The 18,885-nt window shown below is 38.0% G+C and overlaps 2 protein-coding genes across 5 annotated transcripts in view; one reads left to right on the top strand and one right to left on the bottom strand.

Annotated features, from left to right (window-relative positions):
* Nucleotides 1–1,704: 1,704 nt before the first annotated feature.
* Nucleotides 1,705–10,530, top strand: primpol (primase and polymerase (DNA-directed)). 2 transcript variants are annotated; one of them, XM_041785716.1, is made up of 14 exons: nucleotides 1,705–1,754; nucleotides 3,112–3,430; nucleotides 3,523–3,617; nucleotides 3,695–3,833; nucleotides 6,222–6,369; nucleotides 6,508–6,610; nucleotides 6,689–6,840; nucleotides 6,985–7,147; nucleotides 7,239–7,336; nucleotides 7,454–7,540; nucleotides 7,822–7,930; nucleotides 8,009–8,085; nucleotides 8,180–8,226; nucleotides 8,357–10,530. In XM_041785716.1, the coding sequence occupies exons 2-14, from the start codon at nucleotides 3,257–3,259 to the stop codon at nucleotides 8,588–8,590; spliced, it is 1,626 nt and encodes a 541-aa protein (XP_041641650.1). In that variant the 5' UTR covers nucleotides 1,705–1,754; nucleotides 3,112–3,256; the 3' UTR covers nucleotides 8,591–10,530. The 2 variants fall into 2 exon arrangements, with proteins under 2 accessions (XP_041641650.1, XP_041641649.1); XM_041785715.1 differs by lacking the exon at nucleotides 1,705–1,754 and adding an exon at nucleotides 1,770–1,888.
* A 1,133-nt stretch (nucleotides 10,531–11,663) lies between these two features.
* The window catches only part of acsl1a (acyl-CoA synthetase long chain family member 1a), a 32,725-nt gene continuing 25,503 nt past the window's right edge, over nucleotides 11,664–18,885 (bottom strand). For 2 of the 3 annotated variants that reach the window (XM_041785312.1, XM_041785311.1), the window contains exons 11-21: nucleotides 17,851–17,928; nucleotides 17,104–17,238; nucleotides 16,766–16,900; nucleotides 15,946–16,041; nucleotides 15,781–15,853; nucleotides 15,606–15,694; nucleotides 15,045–15,161; nucleotides 14,822–14,965; nucleotides 14,592–14,693; nucleotides 13,743–13,814; nucleotides 11,664–12,516 (exon numbers count right to left, since the gene is read on the bottom strand). In XM_041785312.1, the coding sequence (XP_041641246.1) occupies nucleotides 12,376–12,516; nucleotides 13,743–13,814; nucleotides 14,592–14,693; nucleotides 14,822–14,965; nucleotides 15,045–15,161; nucleotides 15,606–15,694; nucleotides 15,781–15,853; nucleotides 15,946–16,041; nucleotides 16,766–16,900; nucleotides 17,104–17,238; nucleotides 17,851–17,928 (1,182 nt within the window). In that variant the 3' untranslated portion in view covers nucleotides 11,664–12,375. Of the gene's footprint in view, nucleotides 12,517–13,742; nucleotides 13,815–14,591; nucleotides 14,694–14,821; nucleotides 14,966–15,044; nucleotides 15,162–15,605; nucleotides 15,695–15,780; nucleotides 15,854–15,945; nucleotides 16,042–16,765; nucleotides 16,901–17,103; nucleotides 17,239–17,850; nucleotides 17,929–17,990; nucleotides 18,069–18,885 lie in introns of all 3 variants that reach the window. The other variant, XM_041785310.1, reaches the window with a different exon arrangement.

The following is an 18,885-nucleotide window of genomic DNA, read 5'->3' as shown; positions in this document are numbered from 1 at the left end:
TGTACTGGCAAATGTGAATTATTTCGGCCATGGTTGTAGCACCCCTGGGTGATTTTTGACCCGCTGAGACAACAATAGCTTTGAACTTTTAAGAAAGATATTAGCTCATCTTGAATTTTATGGCAACAACACATCTAAAAAAAAAGGTAGGGACCGGGCAACAAAGTGCTGCAAGTAAGTGGTTCAAATGAAAAACAGCTAGAGGAGCGTTTTGCAACAATTAGTTTAACTGGCAACAGGTCAGTGACATGACTGGGTGTAAAAGGAGCAGGAGGAGAGGCAGAGTCTCTCAGAAGTAAAGATGGGCAGAGGTTCACCAATCTGTGAACAACTGTGTCTACAAAAATGTGCAAAAATTTCAGAAAAATGTTCAGAAGATGTGAAGACTGAGTATGCCACCTTCTACAGAGCATAACATTATCAGAAAATGAAGAAAATCTGGAGAAATCTCTGTGTGCCAGGGACAAGACTAGAAATAAATAAATATTAGGTGGCACTGCATTAGAAACAGGCATGACTCTGTACTGGAAATTCCTGCATGGGCCCAGGAACACATCCAGAAATCACTATCTGTCAACAGAGTTCACTGTGCCAGTTTTTTTTTAATGTATTTATTTATTATAAGGAACAATGCACATTAATGAACATGGATATTTAAAAGCGCCATAAGCTAATTTCCATCTTTAGTCCCTGGCAGGTTGATGGTAGAGTACATTAAACATATACTTAAGTTAAAGCTGTGTCACATAAAGAAGAAGCCATATCTGAACACAGTCCAGAAACTCTCTGGGGCTTGTCTAAAATGGAAACTCCCAAACTCCCATAATCTATTGTAAATATTGATCATGACAGGGATTGGCAAAGGGTGTGCTAGGGAGTTATTTTAGGCAAGTACATCAAATTAATGTATGTTAGAAATATAACTTTTTAAAGTAAGGTAAAAATTGACCCCAGGACAATATGTTAGCTAACTCTAAACACAAGGGCCAAAACAAGCAGAGATTATTTTGCTTTGATTGTGAGGGGGGAAGGCATAAATACGTGGATATCTGGTACATGAGGAAAAAAGTACAAGTCAGATTTATGTGGGAGTTGGAGTTCCATGAAATCTTTGGCTTTCTTTAAACTCAGAAGCTGCAAACGTGCCTAGGTATTTAGCGTTGTTGTTCCTTGTTTTTTCCTCAGAGATGTTCAGTTCCTTGTTAACATCTATTCTTCAAAGTTATGTTCCACTTCCTGACCCCCCTTGCTTCCTTTCTTTTATGTCCAGTATGAGCCTCATTGAGATTAGATTAGCAGATTTTCAGTGTGGCTCCAGTATCCTCCCATCCTCACTAAGTTAAAGCTGTATGAAGTCGGTTAACCCTCTAAAACCTACGCCTCAAAATGTCTGTCTAGACTCTTTTTCTTATTTTAACCATAAAAATGGCACAAAATGTACCATGAGTAAGTGCTTTTGCCCATTTTCCAAAAACACTTGACCTTTCAATATCTGACTGCAAATTAAAATTTACTACATGTTAAAATATTAATTTGCAGTGAGTAGAATAAATATACAGATTCTGTGTGATTAATTATAATCTTCGTTACAGTTTAAAGACTGTATTTTCTTTTTCGGTTGACTGTTTGTAACACTATTTTACCAGTCGTAGCCACAGGCTTTTATTTTTGAAACTGCCAATGACGTACATAACCGGAAAAGGAGGAACTTCCGGTTCCGGACGCGCCAAAAAGGAAAACAAGACGCCTGACGGGTAAATATGTGTTTACATTTTTCCAACGAATACATTTCACCCAGTAACAGTAAGACATTTGAAATGACATTTAAGGTTATCACGACAATTATTAAACACACTGGACTTTTTTCTCCTTCGGCTGAAATCCGGTGGTGAGTGATTAAAAACTTTATTAAAACGGGACTCTGCTAGCTGATGCTTTAGCTCTTAATATCTGAATTATCTCTGACATAACGCATCGAGGCTTGTCACTCGGATATTACTTGGCAGTCTTTAAGTATCCAAATATATTTTTTAAAAAGATGTTAAAAATAAGCCCACTGTCAGAATATTTTGCGTTTCCAATTCGTCAGATGGGATATCCTGCTTATTGTAATTAAAAGTTACATAATCATGGGGTCCGTACAATTTGATCGCTGCACTACGGTGAAATCGATTAAATCCTGACTGTTGACTGCAGTATCAGTACATCAACTAAAGTAAAATTAGGAGACATTTCAGTGGATTGTGGCTGCAGTGATAACGCAAAAAATATGGCTAAGTTGGTCTATTTGAATGTTTGTGTTTAATTTAAACATGATGTACTGTTTTCTGTTATGAAATCAAGCACATTTCAAGACATTTACCTTTTCTCCTCTACAATACAAATATACAGGTGCATCCTCAAAAAAAAAAAAAAAAGAATATCATGTTAAAGTTAATTGGTTTCCTGTAATCTAATTCTAGCAGTCAAACTTCTATTTATTCCAAATTCATCTCTTACAAAGTGAAATATTTCGATTTTTTCTGTTTAAATGATGATGATAACAGCATACGGCTCACACAAATAAAAAAAATCCTCAATCCCAAAATATTAGAATATCACAAAACATCAGTCCAAAAAAGGGTTTATATTACAGAAATGCTGGCCTTCTGGAAATTTCTGCTCATTTATGCACTCAGTAGTTGGTTGGAGCTCCTTTTGTACAAATTACTGAATCAGTATGACGTGGCTTGGAGCCAATCAGTCTGTGTCACTGCCGGGTGTTGTGAAGCCTGGCTTACTCTGATAGCAGCCTTCTGTTCGTCTGTATTGTTGGGTTTTGTGTCTCTCATCTCATTTCCCCAGAGATTCTCTACAACAAAAAAAAGTCTTGAAGTATTTTACTTTGTATGAGATGAATCTAGAATTTATGGAAGTTGACTATATTCTATGTTTTTAGACACATGAGTATTGGTTCACACGAAGATGATGCTTTAATATGAATTTCCTGTATCAATTTGTGAGCATTCCCCATTCTTAAATAAGACAAATATAAGTTTATGTGATATTAATAGTGGTGTGACTGACAGATATTGGTAGAAAAAAAGGCACTGTTTTTTTTCGTATTTGAAGGGTGATGGGAGTGCTGAAGTTCAAGGATCCTTCCTGCTGAAGTTCAAGTATCCTTCCTGCTGAAGTGTCTTTTCAGCAACATTGAACACACAGCTTCAAAGGTGAATTGAAGGTTCATATAGAAGCGGTTAACAGGGGCCCAGCGATGAGGAAGTGGGGGGACCGCCTGAAAAAGGTCGAGCAGCTTGCTCAGTCATTCCAGCAGAACCCCCTGGCCTTACGCTACAAACCGCGGCTGTGGCCTTGCCAGCCTTCCTCTGTCTGGAAGCTCTTTCCTCGCCAAAGTATGGCTATCAGCTTCGCCCAGAGCTGCAGAGAGGTGAAACATTTCCTGAACATCCCGTACCATCCTGATTTGAATTCCTGTGCATGAAGGAAAGAATGCTGACATATGTGCCTTGCTATCTCTAGGCTGTACATATTTTTGCACTTGAGAAAGAAAACACACCCCAGGGTCAAAGGATCTATCTGGTTACCAGCTACACTGAGCTCTGGCATTACTACAGGTAAATGTCCCAGGATATAATGACATGAATCTTCATGTTTAGAAAAAGGGCAGTAATGTGATCTTTTTTTTCTTTAGGACCTATACTCAGTCCTTGATGCACTGTTATGAGGTGATACCAGAAGGTGCTGTTTGTAAGCTTTACTTTGACCTGGAGTTTCACAAACCCTCAAACAAAGGAGCTGATGGTAAAGCTATGGTGTCGTCACTCATCCAGGTAGAGTTCTCATCACATCTTTAACGGAAGTTTATCCTTGCACAAGCTCTTCAAATGATTTTAAAAGGAGCAGTGCTTAAAGTGTGAAAAATAGCACGTTAAAGCAATGATAAGATTGCTGAATCTTTCCTAAATGTGAGGTATTAAGGAAGTCTTTCCACCATATTTATTGAATGGGACTTGTTTCACCTATTTGTGTGTGAGTATGTATTTTTAAGGACTATATTCAACTAAAAAAATTTCACAGTAGAAAAATTGGACTCTGCATTCCCTCTTTAATACTTGTAAGTGCAGCCTTAAAAACATGATATTTTCCACTGAACCAGAGCAAGTCAACATGTGCCACAAAGTGGTGCAGCCTCATGCTGCCCTCTATCTTCTATCCTCTGTATGTCTAGCAAGGGGAAGAGATGGCTTGCATACTAGTCGACTTAATGTCTTCTGACCTTTCTCAAAAAGTAATCTTTCAGTGTAAAGCCTTCAAACTTTTTCTTTATAAAGGCACTGTGAAAAAAGGGACTGAGATTCACTGTTTAAGTTGGCAAGGCAAGATAAGAAATAACATGGGAGCAGTGTCTGTTAGTTCAAGCTGAACCTGCTGATTTAGGGAAAAAACTGGTGACTCTGCTTTTTTAACAGTTATCTGTTGGCTAATTTGTACTAGTAAAGGGAAAACTGTGAGCATATTGACTGTCTCTGTCTTAAGGTAACCATGGTGGTTGCAATCAGCTTAGTGGTCACCAATGACCCAGACCTCTTGAATTATCCTTCAAGATATATAAAATGTTATTTAGCCATATAACTTGCAAAATGACATTCAATGTCATGAAAAAAATCAGTGCAGTGCCGTCATTCACTTCTCTGTTTTATCTTGAACTCACATACAGTCAGAGTGAGTGAGTCAGTATGTTTGCATGGATGCTCTTTGTCTCTATCACTGACACTTTCTTGTGCACTTCCTCTGTGTCATAAATTCATTTACATTTGGCTACTCTTTTTGCAATTTTGCATGTGGCCGAAAAGAAACATAGGTGATTACATTACTGTAAATATAACTACAAATTCACTGCACATAGTTGTATAGAGACTGAGAAGAAGAAATACAACTATTTAGACATTTTTTTAGAACAATAACAGCCCAGAGGTTTAAACATTCAATAAACACTTTTATTACTCCTTCACCAGATCCTTTATGCTCAAGATTGAATTCTTGTTTTCTCTCTGCCTCATTTGTGCTAGCTTTACTTTCTTTTTTCACAGTATATTTATAGTACAGATGTTAAAGCTTTTCCACTGACGTCTAAAGTCTCTGTGAATGGTTTCAGATGGAGACAGCTGTCACATATGAGCGTGCATTCTGAGATTTGCATAGATCTTGTTTTAGTTTTCTGACAAAATGAAACAAATGAAAATTCAGTTTGTTGGGTTGTTATATAAGGTAGTGCTGCACAATTCATCTATTCACATTTTTAGTTGTGTCAGGCTGTGCAATTACACAAGCGCATAAAAGGCTGCAATAATTTTTGTAAGAAGAAGTAGTACTCAAGTCAAGCAAGTAGACTCATAATACATTTTATGTATTAGGTTTTAATGTCTATTTCTCATTGCAATAATGCCCAGTATAATTGCACATCATCACCAAATCATGCAGCGCTGGTATGAGGTATGCCTACACTGAAAAACAGGTGCTTTTTTCTGAAAATTTTTTCCTTCTCCTGTGTTCATTTTCATTTCGTTGTTGGTAGTTTTGCAGCACATTTCTAGTGCTCTGGACTGCTTACAATGCACCGCCTCCACCACTTGGGCGTATTGCTGTATTTGCAGTTAGAAATGACAAGTTCATCAAATTTAGGGTTCAGGAAAACCCCTGCTAACTTATTAGTAATGAAAGGTACTTTGATGCAGAGACATCTGGGTGCAGATGCTTTGTCTGATTAATTTGCAGATGTGGTCATTTTGTGTATGTGTATGACTTATTGCTCTTTGTCTGAAACTCTGTTGCTGCCTGTCTTGACCAGGACAGTTTTTAAAAAAGATGTTTAATCTCAAGAAGTTTTTCCCCTGGTTAAGCAGATGCTAGCTCAATAAAAAACAAAAGGTACAAACTGCAAACTGCTGCAGTTATATGAATAAATTCACAAATGTTAGCAAGCAGGTAATGATGATTGTATAATGGCACTTAACAGTTTTGAGGGGAGGACCCTCAGACACCTTACTTTATTAGTGTCATCTTTAATAATTGTTTAGCTGATTGTTCTTATTTATGTGTTTACCAACCTCCAGTTCCTTAAGACGCATCTTACATTTCACTAAAACTTAACCTGGAGTCTTTGTCCTGCCGTCCCTTGTCAGTCACACGTCTGGTCAGTGTGTTTTGTCTGTTGACAGTTTGTTTGTGACAAGCTAATGGAAATTTATGGGATCGAGTGCACCCCAAAAAACATCCTGAATCTGGACTCCAGCACAGAAGAGAAGTTCAGCCGACATCTCATCTTCAATCTCCAAAACGCAGCCTTCAAAGACAACATACATGTGGGTATGTTCTTTGTTGTACAAAGTAAACGTTGCTTTATTCATGTGTAACTTCAGTAATATGGAAACTGAAAGCTGCCATTGTTATAAATGAATTGTTTAATAGACAAAATAATGAAGAAACTGTTCAAATTCTTTGCAGGTAGATTCATCCATGCAATTCTTCAACCAGTCCTGAGCACACCCAAAAGAGTCAGTTTCCTGAACGCTGGAACTGATTCAGAATTACCCAATGGAAAGACGAGGTTTGTTTCTCACACCTTCTCAGATTATAGCTTTTCCTGGAGCCATCCATTTAGTATTTCTCAACCATGCACTGGCAGACAAGAACGAGCCATATCTCAGGAGAAATCGTCAAAAGAAGGCGAGCTGGCTGAGAGTCCAGAGACAAAGAGGCGCAAAAAAGAAGAGACAGACCTGGGGTTCCTTCAAGTGAAAAACAAGGATGGTCAAGACTGCCTCTTTGTGGATCTTGGTAAGAAAAACGTGCTTTTGTTTGTCCTTTTATAAGCCCATATCCGACACTCATTTTAGTCAGTGTTGTCTTTGTGCATTCAGCAACACGTCATGTTCAGCTCTGTAAACATTTCCTGTATGTAAATTATTTCTTGAATAACAGGAGTTTACACAAAGAATAGAAATTTCCGCCTTTACAAATCATCAAAAGTGGGAAAGAATGCAGCGTTCCACATGGCAGACGATAGCAAATTTACCACCAAACCAGAGAAAGGAGTTTCTGCAGAGGAAAGTGTGTTCTTGGCTTCATTAGTCTGCAATGTGAGGTACGTTTCTCATGTTTTTACTAAATACTCTGTTCACTGAAAGTTTCACCACCAGGTGTCAGCGTTAGAGCTTATTTTTGTGTAACGCTAGATTCACAGGTCAGAGAATTCTTACCTGGGACATCACACCAACAAAGGAGTCCAAAACATCAGGACCTCAAAACCAGCAGGGGTCAGCCTCCAGTTCAGGTGACTCTCAAGTCACAGCAGATGCTTTTGTCTGTATTGTACTTAAACACATAAATTAATTATGTAACAGTGTCACCACAGTTTGTAACTGCATTTTTAACAATCCTTCACTTACAGAGCCCATTTCTGGCTACCTGTCGTCCCCTCATCAAGAAGTGGACAACTTTGTTTTAAGTTTGGTTCAAAAGAATGGCGTACAAGGAAGTAAGTGCTGATGCAGTTTTACAAAACATATGCACGTTCACTTTAGGACCTCACACTGTCACTAAAACTCACTGCACTTAAAAAATGGGTTTCAAGAAAAATGGGGGGAAAAAGACACTAATGAAACCCTACAAGATAATTCACTGAAAATGAAATATCACTAAGCAGCTTGTGGTCATGAAATTTTTCTGGTAAATGTTTTGATAGGGTCCACATTCTTTGTTCACAAACCTTTAAGTTTAACATGCAATGTTTAACTGTTGTCATCTTTTATTCAACAGGCATCAGACGATGGAATTACTTTGCTGCTGAGCAACTGATCGTCTACGACATCGCTAAATACCGCTGGTGTGAAAATGTGCAGAGGTTTCATAAAAGCAACAACATCATGTAGGTAGTTTTCCAGCTCTACAGGGTGAGTTTGAATGTGCTCCACTCCCTCTGATTTAGTCTCATCCCTCTCTGCAGGATTGTTGTGGATCTCAAAGAGGAAGTTTGGTATCAGAAGTGTCATGATCCTGAATGCAGGAACTTCAGGTCATCAAGTATGTAATGACCTTTAGAGCTAATGTTTTGCATTTGATAGAACTTGGGGGCATTTAAAGAAAAACTGTCTGAGATCAAACTTTTCTGTTACAGGTTACCCACTACCACAGGAGATCTGCGTCCGCTACATCCTGACACTGGTTTGTTTTCTTCACATTTTAACAACCATCTGTATCCACTTAACAAAAAATTCCATTAAATGTGTTTTTTCCTTTTAAACTCAAAGACATCATACTTGTCTTACAACATCCTGTTTCTTTTCACTGGAAGGATGAAGAAGACCAAGCTTACTTAATGGACGACTATGGCAACATTGAACCTAGCCAGATGCCAGCCAGAAACCCACAGAGCACAGTACACCCAGAGGAGGACTCTGCTGATATGTGGGGAGATAAAGAGGATGACAAGGACTATTTAGAAAGCCTGGAAGAGTTTGAACAGAACAATGGAGACATTTCAGATGAGCTTCTGCTTACATGTATGACTGATTTTGAAACCCAGTAGAGCAGGGCTTTCCACAGGTACCAGTTGTCAGCTGGTCAATCCTAGCTGGTTGCTTTTGCCTGCTGTTGACTGTACACAGTTTGACTGTGAAGTTGTGATCTGCTTTTCCTGTACATTTTATAAGCACTTACTTCAGCTAAGCTATAACATGCATGTGAAGGATTCTTGTTCGTCTGTGTTAACCCTGTCCCCAAGAGTGCTCATGCCTCTGAACCCCTCTAAACTGGCTAATTTTCCCTCTGGATAACTACGGCATATGTCTGTGGAAAGCCCTGGAAAGTGTAAAGTTTGACTGGTAACACCTCAGTACTTCTGTTCAGTGTTGATATGCAATTTAACGGATGATTGATGTCTAAAAGCACTTTGTAGTTGTATACAGCACTGTGCAGAACTTTAAGGCATGTTTGGACACCATTGAGGCCAAAATAAGGTGTGTAATTGCAAGTTTGCCCATCTAAGGGCACCATTGGGCAGAAAGGAGGATTGACAAAACCCCAGTCTTGCTGTGGATGTCCTTGCATATTACTGGGAGCAAGGCAAAATAATTTGTTGAAAAAATAACTAAGTCCACACCTTTAGGTCAGAGTAAGGGGTGGATGTGGCGACTGAACATGGCCTAGGGTACCGTCCAGGCAAGTAGTAGGGTTGTCACGATCCCCTGGTCGTGTTGTTAATGTCTCCAGATGTGCCACCAGGGATGAAAAGGCATGGACAAAAGAAATGCCATTGAGCTTGACCTTGGCTGCTAAGTGACACGTGTGTCAACATGTACCAAGCTTGACTGACTACACAACCCCTCCAGCCTTGGGTTGTGGCACATCAGGCCCTGTGATAAATCCTTAGAGCCCTACATGCCTAAAACTTACACACTTTACTGTACATGTGTAAATACTTGTCAAGAACAGCTTCTTCCAATGATTATGATGGAACTTTGTACTTAAAAGAGCAGACAAGTTTTCAACTGGTTGCCATTGTTACCAGTGTCTGACTGTTGCAAATATTCCCAGTTACACACACTGCACCTTTAACGCTTTTTTAAGCTGCTTACATTTGAATGTTTTAAAAACGTATTAAGCTCTTAAAACTGATAATTTACCAGTAAGTTTATTTTAAAGACAACCAATTTGTGGCACTTTGTTGATGTTATGGCAAGTTCCATCAACCAGATGCTTAATATTCAAAGACGGCCTTATTGGTCTAAGATTTTATTTTCCTTTTAATAAAACAGACTTTGTATCACAGTTTTGTTAAAAGCATTTATTTAGTACAGTAGACAAAGATACTGTACTTGTAACAGCAGTACAAACCGCACCTTTGTCTTTTCATGGCATAAGAATAAAAAAAGCATGGCTTGAAATGTCAATGAGGTGTTTGCCGTTTTAGCCATGTTAAATATTCATAATTCACATAAAACGTCGAAATCAACAACAAAAAGCTTTTAACAGCTGAATTGCTGCTCCATTTTACAAAGGCCAGATTTCAAGGACCAGTGGCGAAAAGTTGATGTGAAATGCTGACCGACAAGAAACTTTATATGAACCACTGTTCAATAATATTTACCCTGAATGTTAATGTTGTGCTTTATACAAATGACAGTAAGCAGCTTCATCTTGCAAACTGTGGCACTGAAATGGGAAACTTTAAAGTATAAGAACTGCTTTAAGAGTAACATTCATTATTTTTCATGCATTGTTAAAAGAAAAACAGACACAACCAAAACAAAGGCACAAAAACAGTCTGTCAAGCAACAAGGCTTTCATCTAAAATGTGCACCAATGGAGGTTTATCAGCACTTATAAACACAGGAATGGGCACGATACTCTGCATACAAATAGACTTTTCTTTATAGCAGATACATTATTTACAGGTTTAATGCTTACATTAAATATCATCTTAAATACATGGCCAAAACATTAAATAGTCTGGTATATAAATACTCATTTGTCAAAGCAGGTTTATATGATTTTTTTACTGCAGCTCCCAAAAATACAAACTCACAGAAAATGTTTTGCTGGACCTTTCTGATCCGAGTTGTTTGTCACACTCGGTTAAGGCAGTTTAGGCATGAGTCTTTTCTTGTTTTAAACCATTACTGTGAGTAATTTCTACCAGTTAATAGATGACAGCATTGACCGTGCCTATAAAAAAGTATTCACCTCCTTGGATGTTTTACCCTTTTATTGATTTCATGAATCAATAATGGTGAATATAATTTGGCTTTTTTGCTTTTATGTAGAATAAGTGTTTGCATATATTTTAACTCCCTTTAAAGTGACTGACCTAATTCAACAGAGGTCCAGCCAGCTGGTGCTATTAGTCTCACCATTAGTGAAATTGGGATCACCTGTGTGCAGTGAATGTGTCTGAAGTGATTGTAGTATAAAGACACATGTGTCTGGAAGGTCCAGTCGCTGCTTAATCAGTATTCCTGGCTGCCATTGCACTATGAAGACAAAGAACACTCCATGCAACTCAGGGAAGATGTTGAAAAGTATAGGTCAGGGGATGTATACAAAAATTGAAGGTACTGAACATGTGGAAGGAATAAGCCATGTGTAAATCTGCCTAGATCAGGCCGTCATCACTAACTGAGTGACAGTGCAAGAGGGAGACTAGAGAGAGAGGCACCAAGACACATACGACTACTCTAAAGGAGTTTCAAGCTTCAGCAGCTGAGATGAGAGACTCTGCTTACAACAACTATGACCCAGGTTCTTCACCAGTCAGCTTTATAGGAGACAGAGAAGAGTAACACACTGTTGAAGAAAACTCATTAAATCTCATCTAGAGTTCACCAAAAGGCATGTGGGAGACTCCATGGTCAAGTGGAAGAAGGTTTTTTGGTCCGATGAGACCAAAATGGTGCTTTAGGGCTATCAGACAAGACGCTATGTTTGGTGGACACCAAACACTGCACATCACTGCAAACATCATCCACACTGTGGGGATGCTTCTTGGCCCTGGCAGGCTTGTGAAGGCAGAGGGTAAAATGAATGTGGCAAAATATAGGAAAATCCTGTAAGACAATCTTGTCTAGTCTGCAAGAGAACTACGACCTGGGAGAAGATTTATTTTCCAGCAAGACAATGACCTGGAGCATAGCAAGAAAGCTACACAGAAATGGTTTAAAGACAACAGGGTGAATCTTCTGGAGTGGCTGAGTGAAAGCCCAGACCTCAATCCAATAGAGAATTTGTGGATTGACTTAAAAAAGGCCTGATCACCATGCAGCCTGACAGAGCTTGAGCAGTTGCAAAGAAGAATGGTGAAAGTTACAGTGTCCAGATGTGAAGGCCTGATTAAGACCTGTCCACATAGGTGCTTCTACTAAATACTGACTTATAGGGGGTAAATATTTACAGTCACTTGTTTTACATTTGATATTTTATTTAATTGAGATACCTTTGTAGAAATCTGTTTTCCTTCTGACATTTAAGAGTTTTTGTAATAAAATTATATACTGGCCATGATTGGTCTATAAAATGAATAAAAGTGTAAAACATGATGAATACTGAATACTGGGGATGAATACTTTTTATCAGCACTGTACATATTCTGAACCATTGAGCCAATCCTTATTGGATAAAATATAGTGGCACAATTTCTAGATGAATCAGGGACAGAACAAACATAATGAGGGTCATTATTCATTCAATGAAAAGTTACTCCCATAAATTGTAAATATATCCTCTGGCAGATAAATAGCAGGAAAGCCCCTGTGTCTCCATTCTGGCTGTGTGCTCTTAATGATTGTCTCTTTCTAAACAGCGGTCCTCACTTCCAGCTTACATCTTAATTTTGGCATAAAGTTCATCAATTAACTCTCTGAAGCGGCTCCGAAGCTCAGTCCTCTTAGCCTTCAGCGTGGGCGTCAGCAGGCCGTTCTGGACGGAAAACAGTTCAGGATGTAGTGCAATATCTCTCACCTGCAGGGAAAATAGGAAAGATCACTGAAGAAGAGTGTGAAAAGATATACCTGAAGTAAGGTCAAACAAACAAGTTTTACTGTAAATTATGTTCTGGTGTCTATTTTGTCATTTGCTTTACAAAGAAGCCAGAAAAGTGAAAATACATTTTTTAGATTTTTAGCCCCAAAAGACTTGGCAAACCTGCTTTTTGTTAAATCAATTGTTTAAAATAATAAATGAACACATTTAAAATCAAATGCTGTAAAGGTGGGAAGCCTTAAGTTATGAGTCATAAAATTAAATTTCGGATCTTCTGTTTGAAAAAAAAAAACAAAAAAAAAACCTCTTTGACAGATCAGTTCAAAGTGTTTTGTACTAGGCAAGGTAATCAATTAATCATACAAGCTCCAATTTTAAGAGAGGAAATTTTAAAAATATATATTTTTTAAAATAGAATTATCAGTGTTCTCATGTGTCCTCCTGGAAAACAGTTGACTAACTTTCCAGTCATGGAAAATGAGTGAAACCGCAAAATATTCAGAATAATATTCTGCTCCCCTGGAAAAATTAAATATTTTTCTAATCAAAGTTTGCCAAAACAGATGACACTGTCATGTGAGAGGATTAAAAGATATTAAGGATCATATCAAACAGTAAATGTCATTTTTAGAACAGGTGACGCATTAGTGACAGCTCTAGACCTGAAAGTTGTGTCTTTGAAAAATCAAGTCTGAGCACGGTAAGTTGTGCAAGAACATAAATTGTTCTCAGTATTACTATTATTTTGAGTAAGGCAGGTGCAAGATACTTTCACTGGCCATTTATACATAATCTGGACTATATTTTTTTATATTTTTTTAGAGCAAATGAAATGAAAATCTATTTAGTTATACATGTCCAAACCATTACTAATACATACTTAGATTAATACATTTAAGTGCTTTACATCTTCAGGTGTATTATATTATCATTAAATCCTCATCATTCTCAAGGATCTACAAGCTCATGGTTAAAGCCATACAGAATACATCTTTTGAATCAGACTTCTATAGAAAGCGACACGTAGTTTACAGTCATGCTGCGTTATGTCCATGCTCTCTAGTGTCACTGTAAAGGTCTGAATAAAATGATCTCTAGAGAAGAGTGGGACCATGTTTATGTTAGAGCACTTCAGGAAATGTACTTCATCAATTTGAATGTATATTTTAAGGAATTTAAATTAAGTAAAACATGTCACTAATCACCTGCTCAAAAGACTTGAGTCCACCTTCTTTCCCCAGCCTCAGAAGGTCCTCCAAAATGGCATTTTTCACATCCTAGAAACAGAACAATGTTAGCACGCATTTCAAGATTTGAGATGTCACTCTGGTCACAATTCTCTGGTGCAAGAGACTCTGGGACCTTGATGTCCAAATGAAATTTACTCTCATGTGAAAACAGCACTGAGCAGTTATTTTTCTCCTTAGCCCAGGTGAGACGCTAGTGACACTATCTGACACTAGGACCATGACACATGAAGCCCATTTCCTGGCCCCGTCAGTGTGTGGTGGCTCTTGATCCACTGACTCCAGCCTCAGTCCACTCTTTGTGAAGCTCTCTTAAGTTCTTGAATCTGCTTTGTTTGACAATCCTCTGAAGGCTGAGCTCATTCCTGTTGCTTGTGCACCCTTTCTTCTCCCTCTCAGTCAACTTTTCATGAATATGCTCTGATAAAGCACTCTGAGAACAACCTGTCCTTTCAGCAGTGACCTTCTGTGGCTTACCCTCCTTTGTGGAGGGTGTCAACGATTGTCTTCCGGACAAATGTCAAGTCAGCAGTCTTCCCCATGATTGTGGCTGTGTGTACTGGACCAGAGTGAACGAAATAACGGACAAGAATTTGGACTTTTCAGAAACATTCTAATATTTTGAAATAGTGGTTTGATTTCCGTGGACTGTAGGCTGTAATTATCAAAATTAAAACAAAAAATATTTTGAAACATTTCACTTTGTGCAGTATAAATCTAGAATTTATGGAGGTTTCACTTTTTAAAATTTATTTACTCGTTTGGTGGTGTTGTGTGTTTGTTGTTGCTGATATTCCCACATCTTACCGGGTTTTTGCACAGTTCAGAGTAAGATCCTTCAATCCCTTTCTTCTTGATCCACAGAGGTAAAAAGTCAGGATCAGGTACCACGATCCCAACCAGGCACGCCTGAAAATAACAGAACGATACACGAAATGATCAGTGCCAAAAATCATAAAACACTAATACAGTTCTGTCCCTCAAAATACTAACATCTGATATTTGATTTCAACACCAGTTTCATATCATCATCTCACCTGTAAGCTGTCTCCGTGAACAAATATCTGAGCCACTGGGTCACTGAGGTTATAGATGGTTTCTATTTTCTCTGGGGCGATGTATTCTCCTTGTGCTAGCTTAAAAATGTGCTTCTTTCTGTCAGTGATCTTCAAGGTGCCATTCTGCAATGAAAAAGAAAAAGAAGTTCAAGATAAGCTCCAACAAACATAATACTGCTGCAAAGATCAATAGTGCCCTTACAGGAAGCCATTTCCCAATGTCTCCTGTGTGCAGCCATCCATCATCATCTATCGCTTCTGCTGTTTTCTCTGGATCCTTCAGATATCCCTTGAAAACATTTGGTCCTTTGACACATATCTAGAGGAGGAGATACACATGATGAAATGACTTTTCAATATATCAAAGAAATAAGATAACCTATACTTATCTGACAGCAGTTAAATATTTGATGAAACAACACAATCATCAGGCCAAAGTTTAAATATGGTTAAATAACACCATATCTACCATGCCATAGACTACACTGGAATTTGGAACATACATTCAGGTACCAGTATCAACTGCAGTGGTCATTTTTGTTTAAATCAAACACCTTCAAATCTTCAGATTTTTCCCTGAGCCTGGACTGTTCTTTATGAGTGGGATTAGTTTGGCCTCTTAAGTTATAATTACAGTCATGAAAAAAGCAAATACTGAAATTATTTCTCAAGTATTTTTGAGCTAATTTGCACAGATTCAGTCCAAAATAAAGCACTAATACAGTTTCTATTTGCTTGCATGATCTTGATGGTAGCTGCTTACCTCTCCCTCTCCATTGGCAGCAAAATAATTCATTTCTGCCACGTCCACCAGTTTAATAGCATTACAGGGCAGAGGAGGACCAACATGGCCTGAAAAAAAACAAATAAAAAAATGTAAATCTTTCACCTGTCTAACAAAGATGAGGGCAACATTTAGGAGCTGCTGTAGATTTTACCTGCTGTCCAGTCCCCAGGCATTGACATAGAGCATCCAGCTGTACATTCAGTCTGACCGTAGCCCTCATAAAACTTAAGAGCAAAGGAAGTATTTTTCTTAAAATAAACCTGATAAAAAAACAATCATAATCATTAACATTAGATGGGGTGTGCATTTGGCTCACCTGACAGCCCAGTGCAGCTCGTAGAAACGTCAGGATGGTTGGAGAAACTGGAGCTGCTCCTGTAATCATGAGTCTGACACGACCGCCCAAACTAGCCTTCAGAACAAGAAACAAACAGTAACACTTAATATCAAAAATGAAACACATTAGCTGTTAGGGCTGCTCAATTATGGCAAAAAAACATAATCCTGATTATTTTGATAGGTGTTGAGATCAATTGATAAAACAAATTTATTCGATTTTAGAACATCTGCAGCACATGCACTTACCAAACTAACACTCAACACTTTGAAAAAATAAAATAAATGAGTAAAAATAACCCAACAAAATTATATCTAATAACAATCAACAAAAATAATTATTTTATGGCCAACGTATAACAACAGATGGTGAAGCTTGTACCACATGATGTGTCATATGGACTAAACTGCATGTCGCACAGTAACTGTTTGATCATGACTACCTTGCTTTCATGATTGTGTAAAGCTAAAATCATGACTGAAACTAGATTAATTTTCCAGCACTACTAGCTGTAGTGCTGTTGACATCAGAATTACTGCAAGACAAGTAAAAAAAAGACTGGTGTTTACTAGACTTTCAGATAAAATTACAAATATTTAGTCTTCAATAATATAGTAAATATATAGAGTAAATATATAGATTTAAAAATCAAATTCATAAAAATGGTTATTTATCATTGTGTCTCTGCAGCTGCATGCAAACCTTGATCAAACCCCAATCTGATTATATAAGTGAAAAAGTTTATCAAGAAAATACAAAGAATAAAAACAACTGGATTTAAAAATTCAATCATATGTACCTGTACTTTTTTGAAGATGAGTTTATCCCACATACTGTCTTTTCTCACCACACCATTTTTAAGGTCAGCCTCCTTCCTCCTGAAGGCAAAATCAAGCAGCCATTTCTTCAGCGGTGTATTAGCTTGGCTGAACACCTGAGGAGAATTAGGGCATACTTATTTAAGGAGGGTCATGATGCTAGTTTGCCACAAAGCTTTGAATATAACATTAAACAGAGAGAGCAAAGCAATACAACTGTCAGTGCAGAATTTCCTGAAAATAAGACTGTGAATCAGCAGGCTTTCCTCATAGCTACGACAAACCTACATATTAACATCATTTTACATATTTTCCTGACCTTATCAAACATTCGGTTGAGGAGACGTGGGACCACAGGAAAGACTGTCGGCTGCAGTGTTTTCAGGTCATCCATCAGAAGGCGAATATCCCCTTGGAAATAGCCGATTCGAGCCCCATGGATGAGGATGACACCCTTATGAGAAGAGAGAAGCTTACTCCTACTGTGGTTTCAATTTCCCCCACAAGGGGGCAGTGCTTGTTTTCAATATTTTACAACATAGCAGATGTTTGCCATTAAAACTGTTGGGAACTTTACAATTTTTGTTAGTTTCATAACAGATCACACAGTTGGCCAGTTCCTTTAAAGCTACAGGTGGCTGGTTATTATTTAACATAGGTTCGGAGCACACGGCCAACAAAATACCAAATTTCAAGAACTACTTTTCAAGAAAGTACCCCCCCCCAACCAATAAAAAATATTCTTACTTTCTATTCAATGCAAACTTTAAAAAGTTTGATACTAGGCTTCAAGATACTTTTAATTTCTTGAACTGAACTGAACATGTTTTAGCCAAAGCTAAGTTTAAAGAAAATCATTAAATGTCATAAAAATAAAAAAGTACTTGTGTTTTCAGTATTTCTAGTAAAAAGCAACTTTTTTATACATTTTCTTCAAAACATTCTGAAAACCCCTTCCAGATAAGTTTGATATATGACCCCTGATAGCAATCTGACATAGGTTTTAAAATCCAGTTAAGCCCCAGAACAGTTACATATCAAACTGTGTGTTAAGCCAAACACATACCTGCACAACTCTCTCAAACATGTGAGCTAGGGGGAGATAGGAAACATGAATGTCATGGAGGTCCAGCATGCAGTGTACCTGCAGAGGACACACAAAACAAAACACATGCATGTTTGCAGCTCAGGCATGGCGTACTGTACCTCCACCACCCTCTCAAACATGTGGGCCAAAGGGAGGTAGGAGATGAGCACATCTTTACTGCTGGGCTTCAGTGTGCCCTGGGTGGCACCAGGGGGCAACACAGGGAAAGACAGAGGAGGTAGAGAGGCAGATGTGACAGGATAAAGGGGAAAAAAAAGGCCCGGCAGGATTCATGTAACACAAGGGCCACCTGAAAGCTCAATGCTTACCCCCCCATTAGTCCAGAGGGACACAATCAGAAGGATGCTTCTTTCTGCCCTTTTATATATTAATCATCATATTCTTGATTCAAATTTTTTAATAGTGGAAAATTGAGAAAAACACTCTTAAATTTGCTGCATCACGCTGTACCTACTTTCACTCAACACCACATTTAGGACCAGGCCTTATGATTAATCTCATGATAGTTGCTTCCTTGCTGTAATAAAAAGTACTGTAGTGTACTGCCTTGTCTTTGGTGTGCAGCTTTAGCTTAATAGTGGAAAATATGTGCAATTAGTAGAAAAGTGGTTCAAATTATACTTAAAAAAAATTAGACAGGAGATTGGCTCCCTTTTGTTTAAACCTGAGTATTACAGACTATGTGGACAAAAGTATTTGGCCACACCTGTTAATTATTGAATTCAGGTGTTTCAATCAGACACGTTGCCACACATATAAAATCAAGCACTGAGCCATGCAGTCTCCATTTGCAAACATTCGTGATACAAAATGGGTTGTTCTCAAGAGCTCTGTGACCTTAGACATGGTAGTGAGATGGATGCCACCTTTGCAATAAGACATATATTAAATTATTGTTATATTGTTATATTATTATTATTATTATTATATTATAATATTTGATCCCTGCCGGATATTCCACTTTCAACTGTAAGTGATATTATTTGAAAGTGG

Source organism: Cheilinus undulatus, linkage group 4 (genome assembly GCF_018320785.1).
Source record: "Cheilinus undulatus linkage group 4, ASM1832078v1, whole genome shotgun sequence".
In the NCBI taxonomy this organism is placed as follows: Eukaryota; Metazoa; Chordata; class Actinopteri; order Labriformes; family Labridae; genus Cheilinus; species Cheilinus undulatus.
The sequence above is the reverse complement of the archived record's forward strand: the minus strand, read 5'-3'. Positions and strand labels throughout refer to the sequence as shown.